At 42.0% G+C, this 20,071-nt stretch overlaps 1 protein-coding gene across 2 annotated transcripts in view; it reads left to right on the top strand.

The window, feature by feature from the left end:
- Positions 1-13,264, top strand: part of FBXL13 (F-box and leucine rich repeat protein 13) — a 278,659-nt gene extending 265,395 nt beyond the window's left edge. The window contains exons 17-18 of one of the 2 annotated variants that reach the window (XM_056573484.1): positions 1,564-1,727; positions 12,506-13,264. In XM_056573484.1, the coding sequence (XP_056429459.1) occupies positions 1,564-1,727; positions 12,506-12,668 (327 nt within the window). In that variant the 3' untranslated portion in view covers positions 12,669-13,264. The remainder of the gene's footprint in view (positions 1-1,563; positions 1,728-12,505) is intronic. The other variant, XM_056573483.1, reaches the window with a different exon arrangement.
- The last annotated feature ends 6,807 nt before the right edge of the window (positions 13,265-20,071 follow it).

Genomic DNA, 20,071 nt, shown 5'->3' with positions numbered 1-20,071 from the left:
GTTAGATTTTATTTCCATCATTTACACTTTCAAAATAACAGAAAACAAAAAAATGGCATCTGCAAAAGTTTGGGCACCCTGCAGAATTTATAGCGTGCACTGCCCCCTTTGCAAAGCTGAGACCTGCCAGTGTCATGGATTGTTCTCAATCATCATCTGGGAAGACCAGGTTATGTCAATCTCAAAGGTTTTAAATACCCAGACTCATATGACCTTTCCCCAAAAATCACCATGGGTTCTTCTAAGCAGTTGTCTAGAAATCTGAAACTGAAAATAGTTGAGGCCCACAAAGTTGGAGAAGGCTATAAGAAGATAGCAAAACGTTTTCAAATGGCAATATCCTCTGTTCGGAATGTAAATAAGAAATGGCAGTCATCAGGAACAGTGGAAGTTAAAGCAAGATCTGGAAGACCAAGAAAATATCAGACAGAACAGCTCGCAGGATTGTGAGAAAAACAATTCAAAACCCATGTTTGACTGCGCAATCTGTCCAGAAAGATCTGGCAGACACTGGAGTTCTGGTACGCTATTCCACTATAAAGAGATACTTGTACAAATATGGTCTTCATGGAAGAGTCATCAGAAGAAAACCTCTTCTACGTCCTCCCCACAAAAATCAGCATTTGAACTTTGCAAATGAACATATAGACAAGCCTGATGCATTTTGGAAACAAGTTCTGTGGACCGATGAGGTTAAAGTTGAACTTTTTGGCCGGAATGAGCAAAGGTACGTTTGGAGAAGAAGGGGAACAGAATTTAATGAAAAGAACCTCTGTCCAACTGTTAAGCATCGGGGTGGATCAATCATGCTTTGGGGTTGTATTGCAGCCAGTGGCACAGGGAACATCTCACGAGTAGAAGGAAAAATGGATTCAATAAAATTTCAGCAAATTTTGGATGCTAACTTGATGCCATCTGTGAAAAAGCTGAAGTTAAAGAAGGGATGGCTTCTACAAATGGATAATGATCCCAAACACACCTCGAAATCCACGGGGCATTACATCAAGAGGCATAAACTGAAGGTTTTGCCATGGCCTTCACAATCTCCTGACCTCAACATAATTGAAAATCTATGGATAGACCTTAAAAGAGCAGTGTGTGACAGACAGCCAAGAAATCTCAAAGAACTGGAAGACTTTTTAAGGAAGAATGGGCAAAGATACCTCAAACAAGAATTGAAAGACTCTTGGCTTGCTACAAAAAGCGTTTACAAGCTGTGATACTTGCCAAACGGGGCAGTACAAGATATTAACTCTGCAGGGTGCCCAAACTTTTATGCGACACCACTTTTTTGTTTTCTGTTATTTTGAAAGTGTAAATGATGGAAATAAAATCTAACTTTTGTTGACATATTATAAGAATGTCTAGTCTGTAATTGGATGCCTTTTGGAGATTTTTCCATCTTTCCTTGGCTTCTTTATGCACATTAATACAAATTTTTACCTGGGGTGCCCAAACTTTTGATCCCCACTGTATGTATAAGTGTTAAAAAAATAAGTATTGTCAAAAATAATCACAAAAACTCTTATTAATGGTAATACAAACTACCTGCATCTTATCTAGATTACAGATATAAGCATCCAGTATCTTTCTGGGGGCTGCCGTTATCTCCACATCATTGATATATCTGGTGATATCCATCTCAGTGACAAGGCATTAAAATACTTACAGAAAGGCTGCAGACAACTCCGGACCTTAAGAATGCGCTACTGCAAGAGTATTACCAAGTAAGCCTTTCTAAAAATTATTGTCTATTAACTTGATTAGTCATTATGCGCTCACTGGGGGGGAATTTGTCATTAGTTTTACACTATTTTTGGTAGTAAAATGTAGCAAAAATTTGCACAATAGACCAAAAAGTCACAAATATTAGAAACATGCATTTACATTAATTGAAGAAAACTATTTGAATGTACTGTGGCATGGTTGGCATATTGCAGTGGTCAGGGATTTATAATGCGAATATATACAAATATACACTAGCCCAGGCATGGCTTAGCTTTTTGGTGTGTATAAAAAAGTCACAAGTTTGGCACAATGAGTAAACCATAGGAAATGCTGTGCCTAAGTGAAATTTTAGAAAATGTGTACCAACACTTCAAACCTCATCTGATATTAAATTCAGCACAACAAATGTGAGCTGGGAGCTTCATGGCATGGAATGGAATATCTGAGCAGTTGCATGCAACGTTACAATGCCAAGCATTAGGCCGGGTTTACATGGCTGAAAATGTGTGAAATATTCACCCAGAAATCACATTTGAATGATTTGGCGGGCGCTAAGACCACTTAGAAATGCACCATTTCATAGATGGCAATACATTTCCGAGCGGAATCTGCAGAAAGAATAGACAAGTCTATTCTTTCTGCAGACACCGGAATCTGGATTTTTCTGCCACAGAAATTCTGGCACGTGCGCAGTGCAACAGAATCCCATTGAAATCAATGGGACTCTGCTGCAGTGGAATGTCCGAGTGGAATATTTCTTCAGATATTTTGCCGTTTGAACATAGTCATAGATGGAATTGTGTAAAGCATGCCTCCACCAGACTCTGGAGCAGTGGACACATGTGATCACTCTTCTCTATCTGGCAGTCCGATGGAGGAGTCTGGGTTTGATAAATACCTGCAAAGTTTGGTGGAGGAGGGATAATGCTATAGGATAGTTTTTCAGGGGTTGTCCAAGGCCCTGTAGTTCCAATGAAGGGAAATGTAAATGATTCAGCATACCAAGATATTTTGAACAATTGAATTATTTTAACTATTTTCTGTTCCGACATGTGCACAAAGCAAGATCCATAAAGACATGGGGGAATTTTTCTTAACCCCTTAAGGACTCAGGGTTTTTCCGTTTTTGCACTTTCGTTTTTTCCTCCTTACCTTTTAAAAATCATAACCCTTTAAATTTTCCACCTAAAAATCCATATTATGGCTTATTTTTTGCGTCGCCAATTCTACTTTGCAGTGACATTAGTCATTTTACCCAAAAATGCATGGCGAAACGGAAAAAAAAATCATTGTGCGACAAAATCGGAAAAAAAAACGCCATTTTGTAACTTTTGGGGGCTTCCGTTTCTACGCAGTGCATATTTCGGTAAAAATTACACCTTATAATTATTCTGTAGGTCCATACATGATAAAATGATACCCTACTTATATAGGTTTGATTTTGTCGCACTTCCGGAAAAAATCATAACTACATGCAGGAAAATTTATACGTTTAAAAATGTCATCTTCTGACCCCTATAACTTTTTTTATTTTTCCATGTACAGGGCGGTATGAGGGCTCATTTTTTGCGCCGTGATCTGAAGTTTTTATCGGTATGATTTTTGTTTTGATTGGACTTTTTGATCACTTTTTATTCATTTTTTTGGTATAAAAAGTGGTATAAAAAGTGACCAAAATACGCTTTTTTGGACTTTGGATTTTTTTTGCGCGTACACCATTGACCGTGCGGTTTAATTAATGATATATTTTTATAGTTCGGACATTTACGCACGCGGCGATACCACATGTGTTTTTTTTTTTTTTTTTTTTTACACTGTTTTATTTTTTTTATGGGAAAAGGGGGGTGATTCAAACTTTTATTAGGGAAGGGGTTAAATGACCTTTATTAACATAATAGGGACCTATAACACTGCACACACTGATCTCCTATGCTGATCACTGGCGTGTATTAACATGCCTGTGATCAGCATTATCGGCGCTTGACTGCTCCTGCCTGGATCTCAGGCACAGAGCAGTCATTCGTCGATCGGACATCGAGGAGGCAGGTAAGGGCCCTCCTGGTGTCCGATCAGCTGTTCGGGACGCCGCGGCGGTCCCGAACAGCCCGACTGAGCAGCCGGGTCACTTTCAGTTTCACTTTAGAAGCGGCGGTCAGCTTTGACCGCCGCTTCTAAAGGGTTAATACCGCACATCGCCGCGATCGGCGATGTGTGGTATTAGCCGCGGGTCCCGGCCGTTGATGAGCACCGGGACCGACGCGATATGATGCAGGATCGCGGCGCGATCCCGCTTCATATCGCGGGAGCCGGCGCAGGACGTAAATATACGTCCTGCGTCGTTAAGGGGTTAAATCAGAAATTTTTATTAAACATTATTTATATAAAACAAACAGCACACAAAAACAAGAAACATACATAGACCCAGGACACCCCCCCCAAAAAAATCCCACCCTCACAGAAACACCCTCCCCAGCCCCCATGTCCTTTCCTCACAGTAAAAAAAAACTAGAACAATATCATGGGAAAAATTGCAGTACAATACAATAAATCATCCCACATATAAGAAGCATGGTCAAGGCAAAAAGCATATGCAAAAATACTGTATAGGCTTTACATGGGAACAAGTGTAATATCATATAATACTAAAGAGGGGGCAACAACAAGTGTCAGACGCAACCCGTACATAGAAAACTGAAAATTAGACAGCATAACACACCAACACAGACACAAAACGACAATGTAGATGAAACAAGAAGAGGTCACAAACAGAACTTAGACAGTATTAGTGGCCAGACCCCCCCTAATCGCCCCAAAATCACCTCCATAGGAGTTCTCAGCAAATAAGTGGATGGCAAACCAGGGGTATCGATCCAAGGTCCCCAAATGGACTCAAATTTACGTAAGGCTTTTCTTTTAAGATATACACCTTTTTCCAGTCTAATGATATGATTTAATTTTATAGTCAACTCAGAAATAGTAGGTGGGAAGGCTCGCAACCAATGCTGTGCAATTAATTTACAAGCTTGGTAGAAATCCTACTAATACCAATGTACAAGCCACCACCCTCATCCAGCCCATCTAAATATACCAGGACACATGTCAAGGTTGACAAACTGAACGGACAACCATACACTCTCCTAATCAACTGTCCCACATCATGTCAAAATTGTGTAAGATGAGTACAGTCCCACATCACTTGAAGCAAGTGAGCACCGGGCAAGGAACAACGAGGAATGCAGGAATCTGGCTGTACCCCAATCCTATGCAGAAAGGCGTGAGTACGATACACCCGATGTAGTAGAAAAATCTGGGACACCCGGTGGGCCTCCGACACAGCAAGCCGCGGGGTTATAGGTAAAATCTGTGTCCTCTGCTCATCCGATATGGGACCCACATCCACCTCCCATTTATCCTTAATACTCAACGGATAGGCCCCATGATATGAAGACAGCAATTCCCTATACAGCACAGAGATCACACCTTTAGTAGAGATCTGTGTGAACACATCATTTACCACTACAGATGAGCCGACAAGCCCGAGACTGCGCATCAAGGGCATGTCACAATTGTAGGTAACGATAAAAAAATTTGTGAGGTAGAATAAATTCCTCCTGCAGTTGAGCAAATGACTTCAAAGTCGGCCCATCATACACCTGGGAGAGATACAAAATCCCATGAGTAATCCAAAGAGGGATATCAGGTAATGAACACAGTTCAGATAGACCAGGATTATGCCAAAGAGGAGAATATGTAACAAAAACAGGATAGTACATAAGAGTCTTAAATTTTATCCATACCTGACTGATAAGAATAAAGGTAGGAAGGAGGTCTGGGGGGGTGAGTCTGTGCAGCCATTTCCAGCAGATAAATAGGGGTCACTTTACCAATGAGCCTGGAAACTAAATCTCCCGTATGCCCCATAGTAGCAAATCGTGCCCACCCATTCAACTGTTGAACCTGTGACGCTAAAAATTATAGTCAAGGATTTGGAATAGACAAACCACCCGCTTCTTTGCCCATTCCAAATGAGCTTCCTAAACATGGTGGAATCCTAAGAAAATATTTAATAGGAATCCAGACAGGGGTGTTATGTAAAATATACAGGAGTGGGTGAGTGAAAGTTTATTTCACCCACTCTGCCTGCCCCTGGATGTCGGAGCACAGCGGGGGAAGATGGCGGCGATGGTGCGGGGGCCGTGGATGCGGCAGGGACTGGCGGCAGTTACCTGCAATCATAGCGTGGGGACCAGGGATCGGCGGCAGGCAAAGTGCATGCAGTGGCAGTGTCAGATGCAGCAGTGAAGATGTCCTTCCAGCTGTTGCAAAACTACAACTCTCAGCATGTTCAGACAGTCCAGGCATGCTGGGAGTTGTAGTTCTGTAAAATCTGGCCCTTCAGACGTTGCAAAACTACAAGTCCCAGCATGCCTGGACAGTCTCAGCATGCTGGGAGTTGTAGTTTTGCAACATCTGGAAGGACACAGTTTGGACACCACTATACACTGGTGTCCAAACTGTAGCGCTCCAGATGTCAATTGAAAGCATGCCGAGACTGTCCAGGCATGCTTGGAGTTGTAGTTCGGCAACATCTGGCCCTTCAGATGTTGCCAAACTACAACTCCTAGCATGCCTGGGCAGTCTGGGCATGCTTGGAGTGGAAGTTTTGCAACATCTGGAGGGCTACAGTTTGGAAACCACTACACAGTGGTCTCCAAACTGTTGTCTTCCAGTTGTTGCATGACTACAACTCCCAACATGCCCTTTGGCTGTCTGGGCATGCTGGGAGTTGTAGTATTGCAACAACTGGAGGCACACTGGTTGGGAAACATTGTCTGTTCCTTACCTCAGTGTTTCCCAACCCGTCTGCCTCCTGTTGCTACATCTGGAGGCACATGGGTTGGGAAACAGACAATGGTGCGGAAACACTGCAGTTGTCTGTTTCCTAACTCAGTGTTTCCCAACTGTGTGCCTTTAGCTGTTGCATAACTATAGTTGTAGTTTTGCCGCCGAACCCCCCCCCACACACACACGTGAATTTACAGGGTACATTCACATGGGCAGGGGTTTACAGCAAGTTTCCCGCTTCAAGTTTGAGATGCTGCTAATTTTCCGCTCCAGCTGTTGCAAAATAACAACTCCCAGTATTGCCGGACAGCCATTCACTCTCCATGCATGTTTGGAGTTTTGCAACAGCTGGAGGCACCCTGTTTGGGAAAAACTGACGTACAGTATTTGTGGTGGCGGAGGCAAGTGGGATGCTTGCATTAGGGTACACCCCTATGAAAATCCCTAATTTAGGCCTCAAATGCGCATGGCACTCTCTCACGTCAGAACCCTGTCATATTTCAAAGCAAAAGTTTAGGGCCACACATGGGGTGTCTCCGTACTCGGGAGAAATTGCGCTACAATTTTTATGGGGCTTTTTGTCCTTTTACCCCTTATGAAAAGGAAAAGTTGGGGTCTACTCCGGTATGTTAGTGTAAAAAAATTAAATTTTTACACTAACATGCTGGTATTGCCCCATACTTTTCATTTTTACAAGAGGTAAAAGGAAAAAAAGACCTCCAAAATTTGTAACGTAATTTTTCCTGAGTACGGAAATACCCCATATGTGGACGAAAAATGCTCTACGGGCGCACAACAAGGCTCAGGAATGAGAGCGCACTATGTACATTTGAGGCCTAAACTGGTGATTTGCACAGGGGTGGCTGCTGGTTACAGTGGTTCTGATATAGACAGAAAAAAAAAAAATACCCACATGTAACCCCATTTCGGAAACTACACCCCTCTCGGAACGTAACAAGGGGTGCAGTGAGCATTTACACCCCACAGGTGTCTGACAGATTTTTGGAACAGTGGTCCGTGAAAATGTAATTTTTCATTTGCATAGCCCACTGTTACAAAAATCTATCAAACGCCAGTGGGGTGTAAATTCTCACTGCACCCCTTGTTACGTTCCTTGAGGGGTGTAGTTTCCCAAATAGTGTGCCATGTGGGATGTTTTTTGCAGTTCTGGCATCATGGGGGCTTCCTAAATGAGACATGCCCCCCAAAAACCATTTCAGCAAAATTTGCTTTTTAAAAGCCCAATGTCTCTCCTTCCCTTCTGAGCCCTCTAGAACACCCACAGAGCACTTTACATCAACATATGAGGTATTTCCTTACTCGGGAGAAATGGGGTTTAAAATTTTGGGGGACATTTTCACCTATTACCCCTTGTGAAAATGAAAAATTTGGGGTAACATCAGCATTTTGGTGAATTTTTTTTTTTCATTTTCACATTTATTGAAAATTCATCAAACACCTGTGGGTTGTTAAGGCTCACTGCACCACTTGTTACGTTCCTTGAGGGGCGTAGTTTCCTAAATAGTGTGCCATGTGGGGGGTGTTCGCTGTTCTGGCACCATAGGGGCTTCCTAAATGTGACATGCCCCGCAAAAACCATTTCAGCAAAATTCGCTCTCCAAATTCCCAATGTCGCTCCTTCCCTTCTGAGCCCTCTAGTGCACCCACGGAGCACTTTACATCCACATATGAGGTATTTCCTTACTCAAGAGAAATTGGGTTACAAATTTGGGGGGCTTTTTCTCCTTTTACCCCTTGTAAAGATAAAAAATATTTTTTCAGAATGAATGGGTAAAAAATTCCAAAAGAAAACACACCAAAATCTTAGAAAAAGTCTTTCCAGCGCAGTGAGTTTAGGGCATGTTCAGGGGGTCAAGTAATGGGGAAAATAGTGTGGGAACAGTATTCCTATGGTGGAAAAAGTGCAGGAACTTATTTCCCATGCATTCCCGCAGTGTTAATGTATATTCAGACGGGTGGATTAAGAAGCGAGTTTGCAGCAACTTTCCCGCTGCGAGTTGCAGCTGCTCTGGGTTTTTCGCAGCCAAAAATTTGCAGCAGATCCCAAGGAAGTAAATGTCATTTCTTGGAGATTTTCCGCTGCCCAAAATCTTGTGCGGCTCAAACTGGCAGTGGGGAAACTAGCTGCAAACTCTCTTCTAAAGGTAAGTTCACTCGTAAAATTTAGTGGTATATTTTAGGCGTGCATTTTCATCTTATAGGGTAAATCTTTTTTGGACAATTACGGATGTAAATGGTTGTGTAAAATTAAATGCGTCAACATTTTTTTTTACGATGTGTGAAGTTAGCCTAAGTCCATGTTCACACAGTTTGTTTAGCTGTAAAAGTAAAAAAAAAATCTAAAGTGGCAAATTTTTCACAATGTGTTTTATTGTCGTCAATGAAATATCTGCTATTGGTGTATATAAGGGAAATTTATTTGCAGATCCTTATTTTTTGTCCAATTTTGTGTAACAAACAGCCAATCTCTAAAAAAAAAACAAAAAAAAATGGCCCTAAAACTTTTTATAAATTTTTTTAGTTATATAAAATTCCTGGAAAAAAAAAAACAATAAGGGAGATTTATCAAAACCTGTGTAGAGGAAGAATGGTTTAGTTTCCCATAGCAACTAATCAGATCGCTTCTTTCATTTTTCATAGGCCTTTTTAAATATAAAAGAAACAATCTGATTGGTTGCTATGAACAATGACACCATTCTTCCTCTACACAGGTCTTGATAAATCTCCCTTAATGTGTTCACATAGCCTAAAAAAGTTAAATCTGCATCTAAGTCAGCATTTCACTGATGCAGATTTACTGTCATATATTTGCAGTGAAGATTTTACCACTACACATGATCTTGGCTTTGTGGGATCAACCAATTATTGCAGTTTTTAAATATCACTGAAATCAGGTAATCCATACATGTAGTTTTACTGGTAAAGAATACCTCTGATTTGAATTCTTCAGCAGGATCCCAGCAAAAATTGCCAGCACCTCTGTAATCTGCTGCTAAAGCGAGTAGTACCGTATATACTCGAGTATAAGCCGACCCGAGTATAAGCCGAGACCCCTAATTTCAACCCAAAATCCCAGGAAAAGTTATTGACTCGAGTATAAGCCTAGGGTGGGAAATACCTCATCCCCCCCTGTCATCATCCAGACCCGTCATTAACATCCTCATCATCCCCTTGTCATCATCCCACACATCCCCCCTTCATCATCCCCTTGTCATCATCCCACACATCCCCTTATCATCCCACACATCCCCCCTTCATCATCCCCTTGTCATCATCCCACACATCCCCCCTTCATCATCCCCTTGTCATCATCCCACACATCCCCTTATCCCACACATCCCCCCTTCATCATCCCCTTGTCATCATCCCACACATCCCCTTATCCCACACATCCCCCCTTCATCATCCCCTTGTCATCATCCCACACATCCCCCCTTCATCATCCCCTTGTCATCATCCCACACATCCCCTTATCATCCCACACATCCCCCCTTCATCATCCCCTTGTAATCATCCCACACCCCCCCCCTTCATCATCCCCACCCCCCTTCATCATCCCCACACACCCCCCCCCCTTCATCATCCTCTTCTCATCATTCGCCCTCAGTGGTCTTCAACCTGCGGACCTCCAGAGGTTTCAAAACTACAACTCCCAGCAAGCCCGGGCAGCCATCGGCTGTCCGGGCTTGCTGGGAGTTGTAGTTTTGAAACCTCCGGAGGTCCGCAGGTTGAAGACCACTGCGGCCTTCAACCTGCGGACCTCCAGAGGTTTCAAAACTACAACTCCCAGCAAGCCCGGGCAGCCATCGGCTGTCCGGGCTTGCTGGGAGTTGTAGTTTTGAAACCTCCGGAGGTCCGCAGGTTGAAGACCACTGCGGCCTTCAACATGCGGACCTCCAGAGGTTTCAAAACTACAACTCCCAGCAAGCCCGGGCAGCCATCGGCTGTCCGGGCTTGCTGGGAGTTGTAGTTTTGAAACCTCCGGAGGTCCGCAGGTTGAAGACCACTGCGGCCTTCAACATCATCCAGCCCCCTCTCACCCCCTTTAGTTCTGAGTACTCACCTCCGCTCGGCGCTGGTCCGGTCCTGCAGGGCTGTCCGGTAAGGAGGTGGTCCGGTGAGGAGGTGGTCCGGGCTGCTATCTTCACCGGGGGCGCCTCTTCTCCGCGCTTCCGGCCCGGAATAGAGCCGTTGCCTAGACAACGACGCATCTGCGTCGTTGTTAAGGCAACGTGACTATTCTGAGGCCGGGCCCGAAGCGCTTAGAAGAGGCCTCCCCGGTGAAGATAGCAGCCCGGACCACCTCCTCACCGGACCACCTCCTTACCGGACCACCTCCTCTCCGGACAGCCCTGCAGGACCGGACCAGCGCCGAGCGGAGGTGAGTACTCAGAACTAAAGGGGGTGAGAGGGGGCTTGATGATGTTGAAGGCCGCAGTGGTCTTCAACCTGCGGACCTCCGGAGGTTTCAAAACTACAACTCCCAGCAAGCCCGGACAGCCGATGGCTGCCCGGGCTTGCTGGGAGTTGTAGTTTTGAAACCTCTGGAGGTCCGCAGGTTGAAGACCACTGCGGGTGGGGGAGTTCACTCGAGTATAAGCCGAGGGGGGTGTTTTCAGCACGAAAAATCGTGCTGAAAAACTCGGCCTATACTCGAGTATATACGGTATATAGATCTTATGGAAGTCCCTTAGACTTGTATTGCATTGCTGGTTGTAGAGTATGCATTCATCACAACTATATGTATATGTAATGCTGAATGAGAATTTTAAAATCTGCATCAAAGGCTTTATTGCAGGTTTTGTCTTATTTTAAGAGGAAATAGAACTTCATAGTGTTTTTCTTTAGTATGTCAATTAAAGGGGTACGCCAGGGAAAAACTATTTTTCTTTAAATCAACTGGTGCCAGAACGTTAAACAGATTTGTAAATTACTTCTATTTAAAAATCTTAACCTTACAGTATTATTAGCTGCTGTATGCTCCACAGGAAGTTCTTTGCTTTTTAAATTTCTTTTCTGTCTGACCACAGTGCTCTCTGCTGACACCTCTGTCTCTGGAACTGTCAAGAACAGGAGCAAATCCCCATAGCAAACCTATCCTGCTCTTGACAGTTCCTGATACAGACAGAGGTGTCAGCAGAGAGCACTGTGGTCAGAGAAAATACATTCAAAAAGAAAATAACTTCCTGTGGAGCATACAGCAACTGGCAAGTACTGGAAGGGTTAAGATTTTTTTAAATAGTAGTAAATAACAAATCTGTTTAACTTTCTGGCACCAGTTGATTTAAAAAAATTGTTTTTCACAGTTTAACGGTCAGTTGGTGGTCATCACTGGTGTCATTCATGCAATTCTGTATACATGTCATGAAGGCCTGAGTGATATGGCCTAAAAACGAAATTTTGAGGATTAAGGATTCTCAATTTTAATTTTAAAATGGCAGACCCAAGGGTCTTAAAGAGGCCATGGGGCAACAGATTGAGCTGTCTTAGTCAGTCTAATCACTTAGAGGCAACAAGCACTATTGATTACAGCATCTAAAGGGTGAAATGGCCAGTAGGTACAACTAATAGCTACTGCTGATGGCAGAGCAGAACTCCAGGGCCTGCATCATTGCTCTGTACAAGTATGGCACTTCTTGTAAAGGCTCAGCCACCTTCGACGGGAATAGACCTTTAACTTTAGGACTGTGTGGTAGCACAGTACCAGAATTCAACACTGCAGAGGTGAGGAGCAAAGTAAGTGGGAGGGCAAGGACCTACTTAATCGCAAGACACAAATAGTGGATTATTAAAATCAAGTCTTGTTATTTATAGCTAGATAAAATAATGAACAAAATTATAGTTTAGTATGTAATTGACATCTGCAGAAACATAGCATCATTTCATGAACATTTCTTTTTTTCCCCCACAGGGCAGCTGTACTGAAAATTGAATCCAAATACCAAAATGTGGAGTATGGAACAGATGATCCTCCTCCTTGGTTTGGGTATGACAGACATGGTAACCTACTACATGGTGCATCACATGTAGAGGAGACAGAAGAAGAAGGTGCAGATGACTTATATGACATATAAATGAACTGACTATGTGCAAAGCAATTGTGTGTACAAAATGATCATCTGAGAAGTGGTTCTCAACCTAAATTTACTTTACAATAAAACGGATTAGAGCCACATACTAAAACATGTCCTTTTTTTTCTATATTCTCATTGTAATTTTACCAATGAAAGGGGAGAAGACTCCTCCAGGCCAAACAGAAATATAAAAATAGTAATAAAAATTGAATTAAATTACGCTTATTTTATTTCTAAAGAGTATCCTCCATTCTTTGGTATATGTTAATCTGGTATTTTGGTACTAGGGACACACTTGGCATTTGAGGTAAGCTGCCTAATCAGTTTTCATTTGATTGTAATATTGTTTTATTACATTTTTTGTGAATTTTGCGGGTAGCCATCTTGCTTGAGCTGTTTTAACAGCCATTTAGGACATATGATTCACAACAAGCCCCATGGACATATGCACAGTAGATTTGCTCAAACTCTATTCACTAGAATGGCAGGTGTCTGGGCATGCTCTGTGACCTGTAAAGAGGTCCTTCAACATGAAGGGGGGAAACCTAAACTCTAATCATCATTTATTTTCAATAGATGTCTTTAGAGATGAGCAAAGTTACAGTAATTCGATTCATCACAAACTTCTCGGCTCGGCAGTTGCTGACTTTAGTCCGCATAAATGAGTTCAGCTTTCAGGTGCTCCGGTGGGCTGGAAAAGGTGGATACAGTCCTAGAAGACTCTTTCCTAGGACTGTATCCGGAGTACCTGAAAGCTGAACTAATTTATGCAGGATAAGTCAGCAACCGCCGAGCCGAGAACTTCGCTCATCTCTAGATGTCTTATCTATATACTGGTGTCATCTTTCATTGTAATCCTGTCTGTGATAATAAGGAAAACACTGCCTGAAAATGATCTGTACAGAATAGGAAGTCAGCTTCAGACTGACAGGAATGGATAGTTCACAGTACATGACTAGTAAAGGTTATTAAACAGGGAGGAATGAGCTTCAGTTATTGTGAGTGGTGGTGAATTAGTGTGACCTATATACTACTGCCATCTTTCACTGTACTCTAGTCTTTGATAATATGGAGAACACTGCTGGAATGTGATTTGTACAGATAAGGGAGTTGCAGCTTACTTAGGGTACGTTCAGACAAGTGGATTCACAGAGTATTATTTTACGCAGCAGATCCGCCACTGAAGGACCGCTACATGGTGCCTTGGTGCTCGGAGCGGCAATACACTGCTACGAGCAGACACATTGAAGTGATGTGCGAGTCGCAGCACGCATGCGCAGTATATGTGAACATCGCATCAGCTCTTGGCCTAGCTCATGGAGCAGGGGGAGCGGCTGCGATGTGTGCGAGTACACCGCGTATGCGCGGCGACTCGTACATCGCTTCAGTGTGTCTGCTCGTAGCGGCATATTGCCGCTCCTAGCAGGCACATCTAAATGCACCATGTAGCAGTCCTTCAGCGGTGGATCTGCAGCGTAAAATAGGCTGTGAATCCACTCATCTGAACATACCCTTAAGTCTGATTAAAAATGGCAAGATTTAAGACTTACTGAATTCATTGGCGTATAACATGCAGTTTTTAATCTTAAATATGGAGCTGTATAACACGGTCTGGGGTCCAGTGGTGTATGCTGGTCCACAAGGAGCAGCACAGTCTTCCCCTGCACAGCTCTCTCACGCGACCTCTCTGATGCCGGGTGAGGACATCACTCCGACCCCAGCATCAGCACGAAAGAGGACTGATGCCTCTGAATATAATGTATTACAGCTGAAAAAGAGGACCCAGGTAGGAAGTCTGGATGGGATTCTCACTGTATAAAATAATGTGTGTGTCTTTCAGTACTGTATTTAAAGGGGTACTCAACTGTAAACATCTTATCCCCTATCCTAAGGATAGGGGATAAGATGTTAGATCCCACTGCTGGAGACCACTGCAATCTCTGGGCCGGCACCGGCGGCATCCGTAACACAGAAGCTTGCATCTTCTGCGTTTGTGACGTCACACCATGTCCCCCACCCCCCCCCATTTATATCTATGGGAGGGGGCATGACAGCTAGTACATAGGCGTGTGATGGCCGGCATCGCCAGTCATCTGGCACAGTGTAGGGTTTGCTCCGTGCACAAAATGTGCCAGGTCATACATACACATTATTCTCCAAACATTTATTTTGTATATTTTATACATATTTTAGATTGTTTTGTTTTTCATAGTTTTTCTGTTAAAATGCATGGGAGCTGAGCTGCAGTAACCAGGCATTTATATTTTCAGGATAGACCATCAATTATATTAGGCTGGCAAACTCTATAAGCTTACACAGTCTAAAGGCCACTTTACATTGGCCAATTATCAGCTGAGTGAATGTTACTATGAACGCTCATTCCCAATAATTGGTCCTTGTAAAAGTGCCACCGATCAGCCAAAGAACAAGCAAACACTTTTTATTCGCTGATATTAGTTCTTGTAAGGTCATTTAAGTTACGGTTATCAGCTACACATCACCTTGTGTACACGGGAGATGTAGGGCCGCTAAAATGCCAGCAATTTTTTTTGTGTAGCTCAGCCTGCAACTGATCAAACCACATAAAGGCTCTTTCAAGTTGTTGTCCAGTGAAAATGTTTACTTAACTAATGTGTCCAGATAGCATAGTAAGACAAAAAAGCCAACATGTTGCCTGATGAGGACCCTGGGATTGAATTCTTGTCCACACCAGACTACAGTACCTGTGGTAAATCTTAAATGCGTTAGTTGGTTGCTACTTCTATGCCTGTATGCCAGCAGTTTCTTCTTCCGCCTTTCCCGGTCCTCTAAGTTTGCTTTCGGTTTTCCTTTTTTAAAGGAGTAATCCGCTGGAAAACTTTTTTTTAATCTTAAATCAACTGGTGCCATAAAGTTAAAAAGATTGGTAAATTAATTCTACTTAAAAATCTTAATCATACCAGTACTTATGAGCTGTTTTATGCTCCACAGGAAGTTCTTTTCTTTTTTAATCTCCTTTCTGCCTGACCACAGTGCTCTCTGCTGACACCTCTGTCCATTTTAGGAGCTGTCCAGAGTAGAAGCAAATCCCCATACAAACCTATCCTGCTCTGGACAGTTCCTAAAAAGGAAAAAAATAAATAAATAACTTCCTATGGAGCATACAGCAGCTGACAAGTACTGGAAAGATTAGGATTTTAAAATTGGAGGTCATTTATAAATCTGTTTAAATTTCTGCCATCAGTTGATTAAAAAAAAAAAAAATAATAATCAGTTTTCTGTGGAGTACCCCTTTAAATCTGAAGAATGGGATAATCCTGGTTTTCCCATTCTAATTACTAAGCTTTATCTCTGCTTTAGGCAGACTCTTGTTTGATCCAGCATTTCTATTGTAGTATTGTGTCCCTACTTGCCTTGTGTTTTGACTTGCTATGATGTTTTATCTAGATTTCTCTTCTGTGGACATTGTAAATTTGCTGTATATGTCTTGACCCTATCCTTCCCCTCCCTCCTTGTACTCCCTCCTGTTGCTATTTTTACTTTAATATAGTTTAGAATGCGTAAAATAACAAAAAAAAAAAAAGCTTCACCTTCCTTGCTCCTTTGTAGCCTCCGGTATCTGCACGCGGTCTCGGCAGTAACAACCCTTCACAGAGCTGCAGCCTGGGCACATTAGTTAAGTATGTTTAATAAGTAAAAGGGCCTTTTCTGTTAAACAGTTAATCTGGGCCACTGTCTTTTTGCACATAGGCCAGGTTCACACAGCATAAAAAATGTGCATATTTTATTTACGCTCTCATTTTTAGCCTTTTTTATTGTAATCTGTAAAAAGGCAGCAGAAAAATGTGTAAATAAAGTGTAAATTAAATATGTGTGCTGTGTGAACTCTGCTTTATATATGGCTAACGTCAGCATTTATTCACATCCTAAACTGCTTATAGTTTGGCAGGAAAACAAAATGACTCAAAGCCTGGTTCAGTGCAGTCAAACCACCCTGAAATCATTTCCAAGGTCTGCAAGGGTTGAGCAAATATTAGGCATAAAAATACTGTATACGGTAATTACTGCAAGTGTGATCTTATAAAATATAAGTAGAAGCAATAATCTTCCTTTAAAAAATAAAAATAAAAAACATTCAGCTTTCAGATATCATGCAACATTTGGAATGGGCTGTTTCTATTTTAGTAAGATTAAGAGAAAACTGTGGATGGACTTGAACATAACCTATATAGACCATTATTTAATTCTTTTTTCATGTTATCTTCATCATTATATAACAACATGTCATAAGTCAGGACAAGTTACTTAAAATGGATTTTATCAAAATCTGGGCTTCCTATTTCTCCAATGTTTGTATAATATGTGAAGTTTTTATTCTGTGCAAATAAAATCTGGTTGAACCATACAACCCATAATAAAGGTGCGTTCCCACCTGGCATATACGCAGCGTATTTCACGCAGTGCAAAATCTGCAGCTACGCTGCATATCCCTCGCTCACCATACACACAAGGCATTACGGCAGCAGTCCTATGTGTGTAGTGCGTTTGAGGCGGAGCCGCACGTCACTATCATGCCGGCATACAACCCAGCCTCGAAAACTCACTGCACACACAGGGCTGCTGCCGTAAAGCCTTGTGTGTATGGTGAGTGAGGGATACGCAACGTATTTCCAGCTGCTGCTGCAGATTTTGCACAGCGTGAAATACGCTGCATATACGCCAGAAGGGAACGTGCCTTAAAACAATCTTTGTTGAAAAATGTGAACTGAATAGCACAGCAATGGAGTTTCAGGTTTTCAAATCAACTAGCTCCAAACCTAAACAGATTTGTAAATTACTTCTATATAAAAACCTTAATCCTTCCAGTACTTATCAGCTGCTGCATACTACAAGTTGTGTTGTTCTTTCCACTCTGACCACAGGGTTCTCTGCTGACACATGTCTGTCAGAAACTGTTCAGAGCAGGAGAGGTTTGCTATGGGGTTTGCTCCTCCTCTGGACAGTTCCTGAAATGAACAGAGGTGTCAGCAGAGAGCACTGTTGTCACACTGGGAAGAACTACACAACTTTCTCTGCAGCATACAGCAGCTGATAAGTACTGGAAGGATTAAAATTTTTAAATAAAAGTAATTTACAAATCTGTTTAACTTTCTTACACCAGTTGATTTATTTTCCACCGGAGTACCCCTTTAATATAAAATTTAAGGAAACCCTTCTACCTGAAAAAAGTGTTTGTTCTTGTAGTAAACGGTTTGTGCTGCTCATCTTAAAATGGGTCTCATTACTTAGTTACCCTGTGTAGATGTTATCCTGAGTAATCGCCTGAAGACAAAAAGAAATAAACCTTTAGGTTGTGTTTACACGCTGCAGCTAGGTAGTGTTACCGCAGCTAATTACCGAATGCATGTTTGGTGCAAATTACCAAAATCACTTTAAAAAATCAGCTTTTTACATAGAATATGCAAATCGCGTTAAAATGCACCATTTTACTGTGATTTAACCCCTTAAGGACCGAGCCCTTTTTCACCTTAAGGACCGGAGCGTTTTTTGCAATTCTGACCACTGTCACTTTAAACATTAATAACTCTGGAATGCTTTTAGTTATCATTCTGATTCCGAGATTGTTTTTTCGTGACATATTCTACTTTAACATGGTGGTAAAATTTTATGGTAACTTGCATCCTTTCTTGGTGAAAAATCCCAAAATTTGATGAAAAAAATGAAAATTTTGCATTTTTCTAACTTTGAAGCTCTCTGCTTGTAAGGAAAATGGATATTCAAAATAATTTTTTTTTTGGTTCACATATACAATATGTCTACTTTATGTTTGCATCATAAAATTTATGAGTTTTTACTTTTGGAAGACATCAAAGGGCTTCAAAGTTCAGCAGCAATTTTGACATTTTTCACAAAATTTTCAAACTAGCTATTTTTCATGGACCAGTTCAGGTTTGAAGTGGATTTGAAGGGTCTTCATATTAGAAATACCCCACAAATGACCCCATTATAAAAACTGCACCCCCGAAAGTATTCAAAATGACATTCAGTAAATGTATTAACCCTTTAGGTGTTTCACAGGAATAGCAGCAAAGTGAAGGAGAAAATTCAAAATCTTCATTTTTTACACTCGCATGTTCTTGTTGACCCAATTTTTGAATTTTTGCAAGGGGTAAAAAGGAGAAAATTTTTACTTGTATTTGAAACCCAATTTCTCTCGAGTAAGCACATACCTCATATGTCTATGTTAATTGTTCAGCGGGCGCAGTAGAGGGCTCAGAAGGGAAGGAGCGACAAATGGTTTTTGGGGGGCATGTCACCTTTAGGAAGCCCCTATGGTGCCAGGACAGCAAAAAAACACACATGGCATACCATTTTGGAAACTAGACCCCTCAGGGAACGTAACAAGGGGTAAAGTGAACCTTAATACCCCACAGGTGTTTCACGACTTTTGCATATGTAAAAAAAATATTTTTTTTTTTACCTAAAATGCTTGATTTCCCAAAAATTTTACATTTTTAAAAAGTGTAATAGCAGAAAATACCCCCCAAAATTTGAAGCCCAATTTCTCCCAATTCAGAAAACATCCCATATGGGGGTGAAAAGTGCTCTGCTGGCGCACTACAGGTCTCAGAAGAGAAGGAGTCACATTTGGCTTTTTGAAAGCAAATTTTGCTCTGGGGCATGCCGCATTTAGGAAGCCCCTATGGTGCCAGGACAGCAAAAATACACACATGGCATACCATTTTGGAAACTAGACCCCTCGGGGAACGTAACAAGGGGTTAAGTGAACCTTTATACCCCACAGGTGTTTCATGACTTTTGTATATGTAAAAAAAAAATTTTTTTTTACCTAAAATGCTTGTTTTCCCAAAAATTTTACATTTTTAAAAAGGGTAATAGCAGAAAATATCCGCCAAAATTTGAAGCCCAATTTCTCCCGAGTACGGCGATATCCCATATGTGACCCTAAACTGTTGCCTTGAAATACGACAGGGCTCCAAAGTGAGAGCACCATGCGCATTTGAGGCCTAAATTAGGGACCTGCATAGGGGTGGACATAGGGGTATTCTACGCCAGTGATTCCCAAACAGGGTGCCTCCAGCTGTTGTAAAACTCCCAGCATGCCTGGACAGTCAGTGGCTATCTGGCAATACTGGAGTAGTTGTTTTGCAACAGCTGGAGGCTCCGTTCTGGAAACAGTGGCGTACCAGACGTTTTTCATTTTTATTGGGGAGGGGAGGGGGGCTGTGTAGGGGTATGTGTATATGTAGTGTTTTTTACTTTTTATTTTATTGTGTGTTAGTGTAGTGTAGTGTTTTTAGGGTACAGTCGCACGGGCGGGGGTTCACAGTAGTTTCTCGCTGGCAGTTTGAGCAGCGGCAGAAAATTTGCTGCAGCTCAAACTTGCAGCCAGATACTTACTG

The sequence above is a fragment of the Hyla sarda genome, chromosome 4, assembly GCF_029499605.1.
Source record: "Hyla sarda isolate aHylSar1 chromosome 4, aHylSar1.hap1, whole genome shotgun sequence".
Lineage (NCBI taxonomy): Eukaryota > Metazoa > Chordata > Amphibia > Anura > Hylidae > Hyla > Hyla sarda.
Note: the sequence above shows the minus strand (reverse complement) of the source record. Positions and strands in the feature narration are given on the sequence as shown.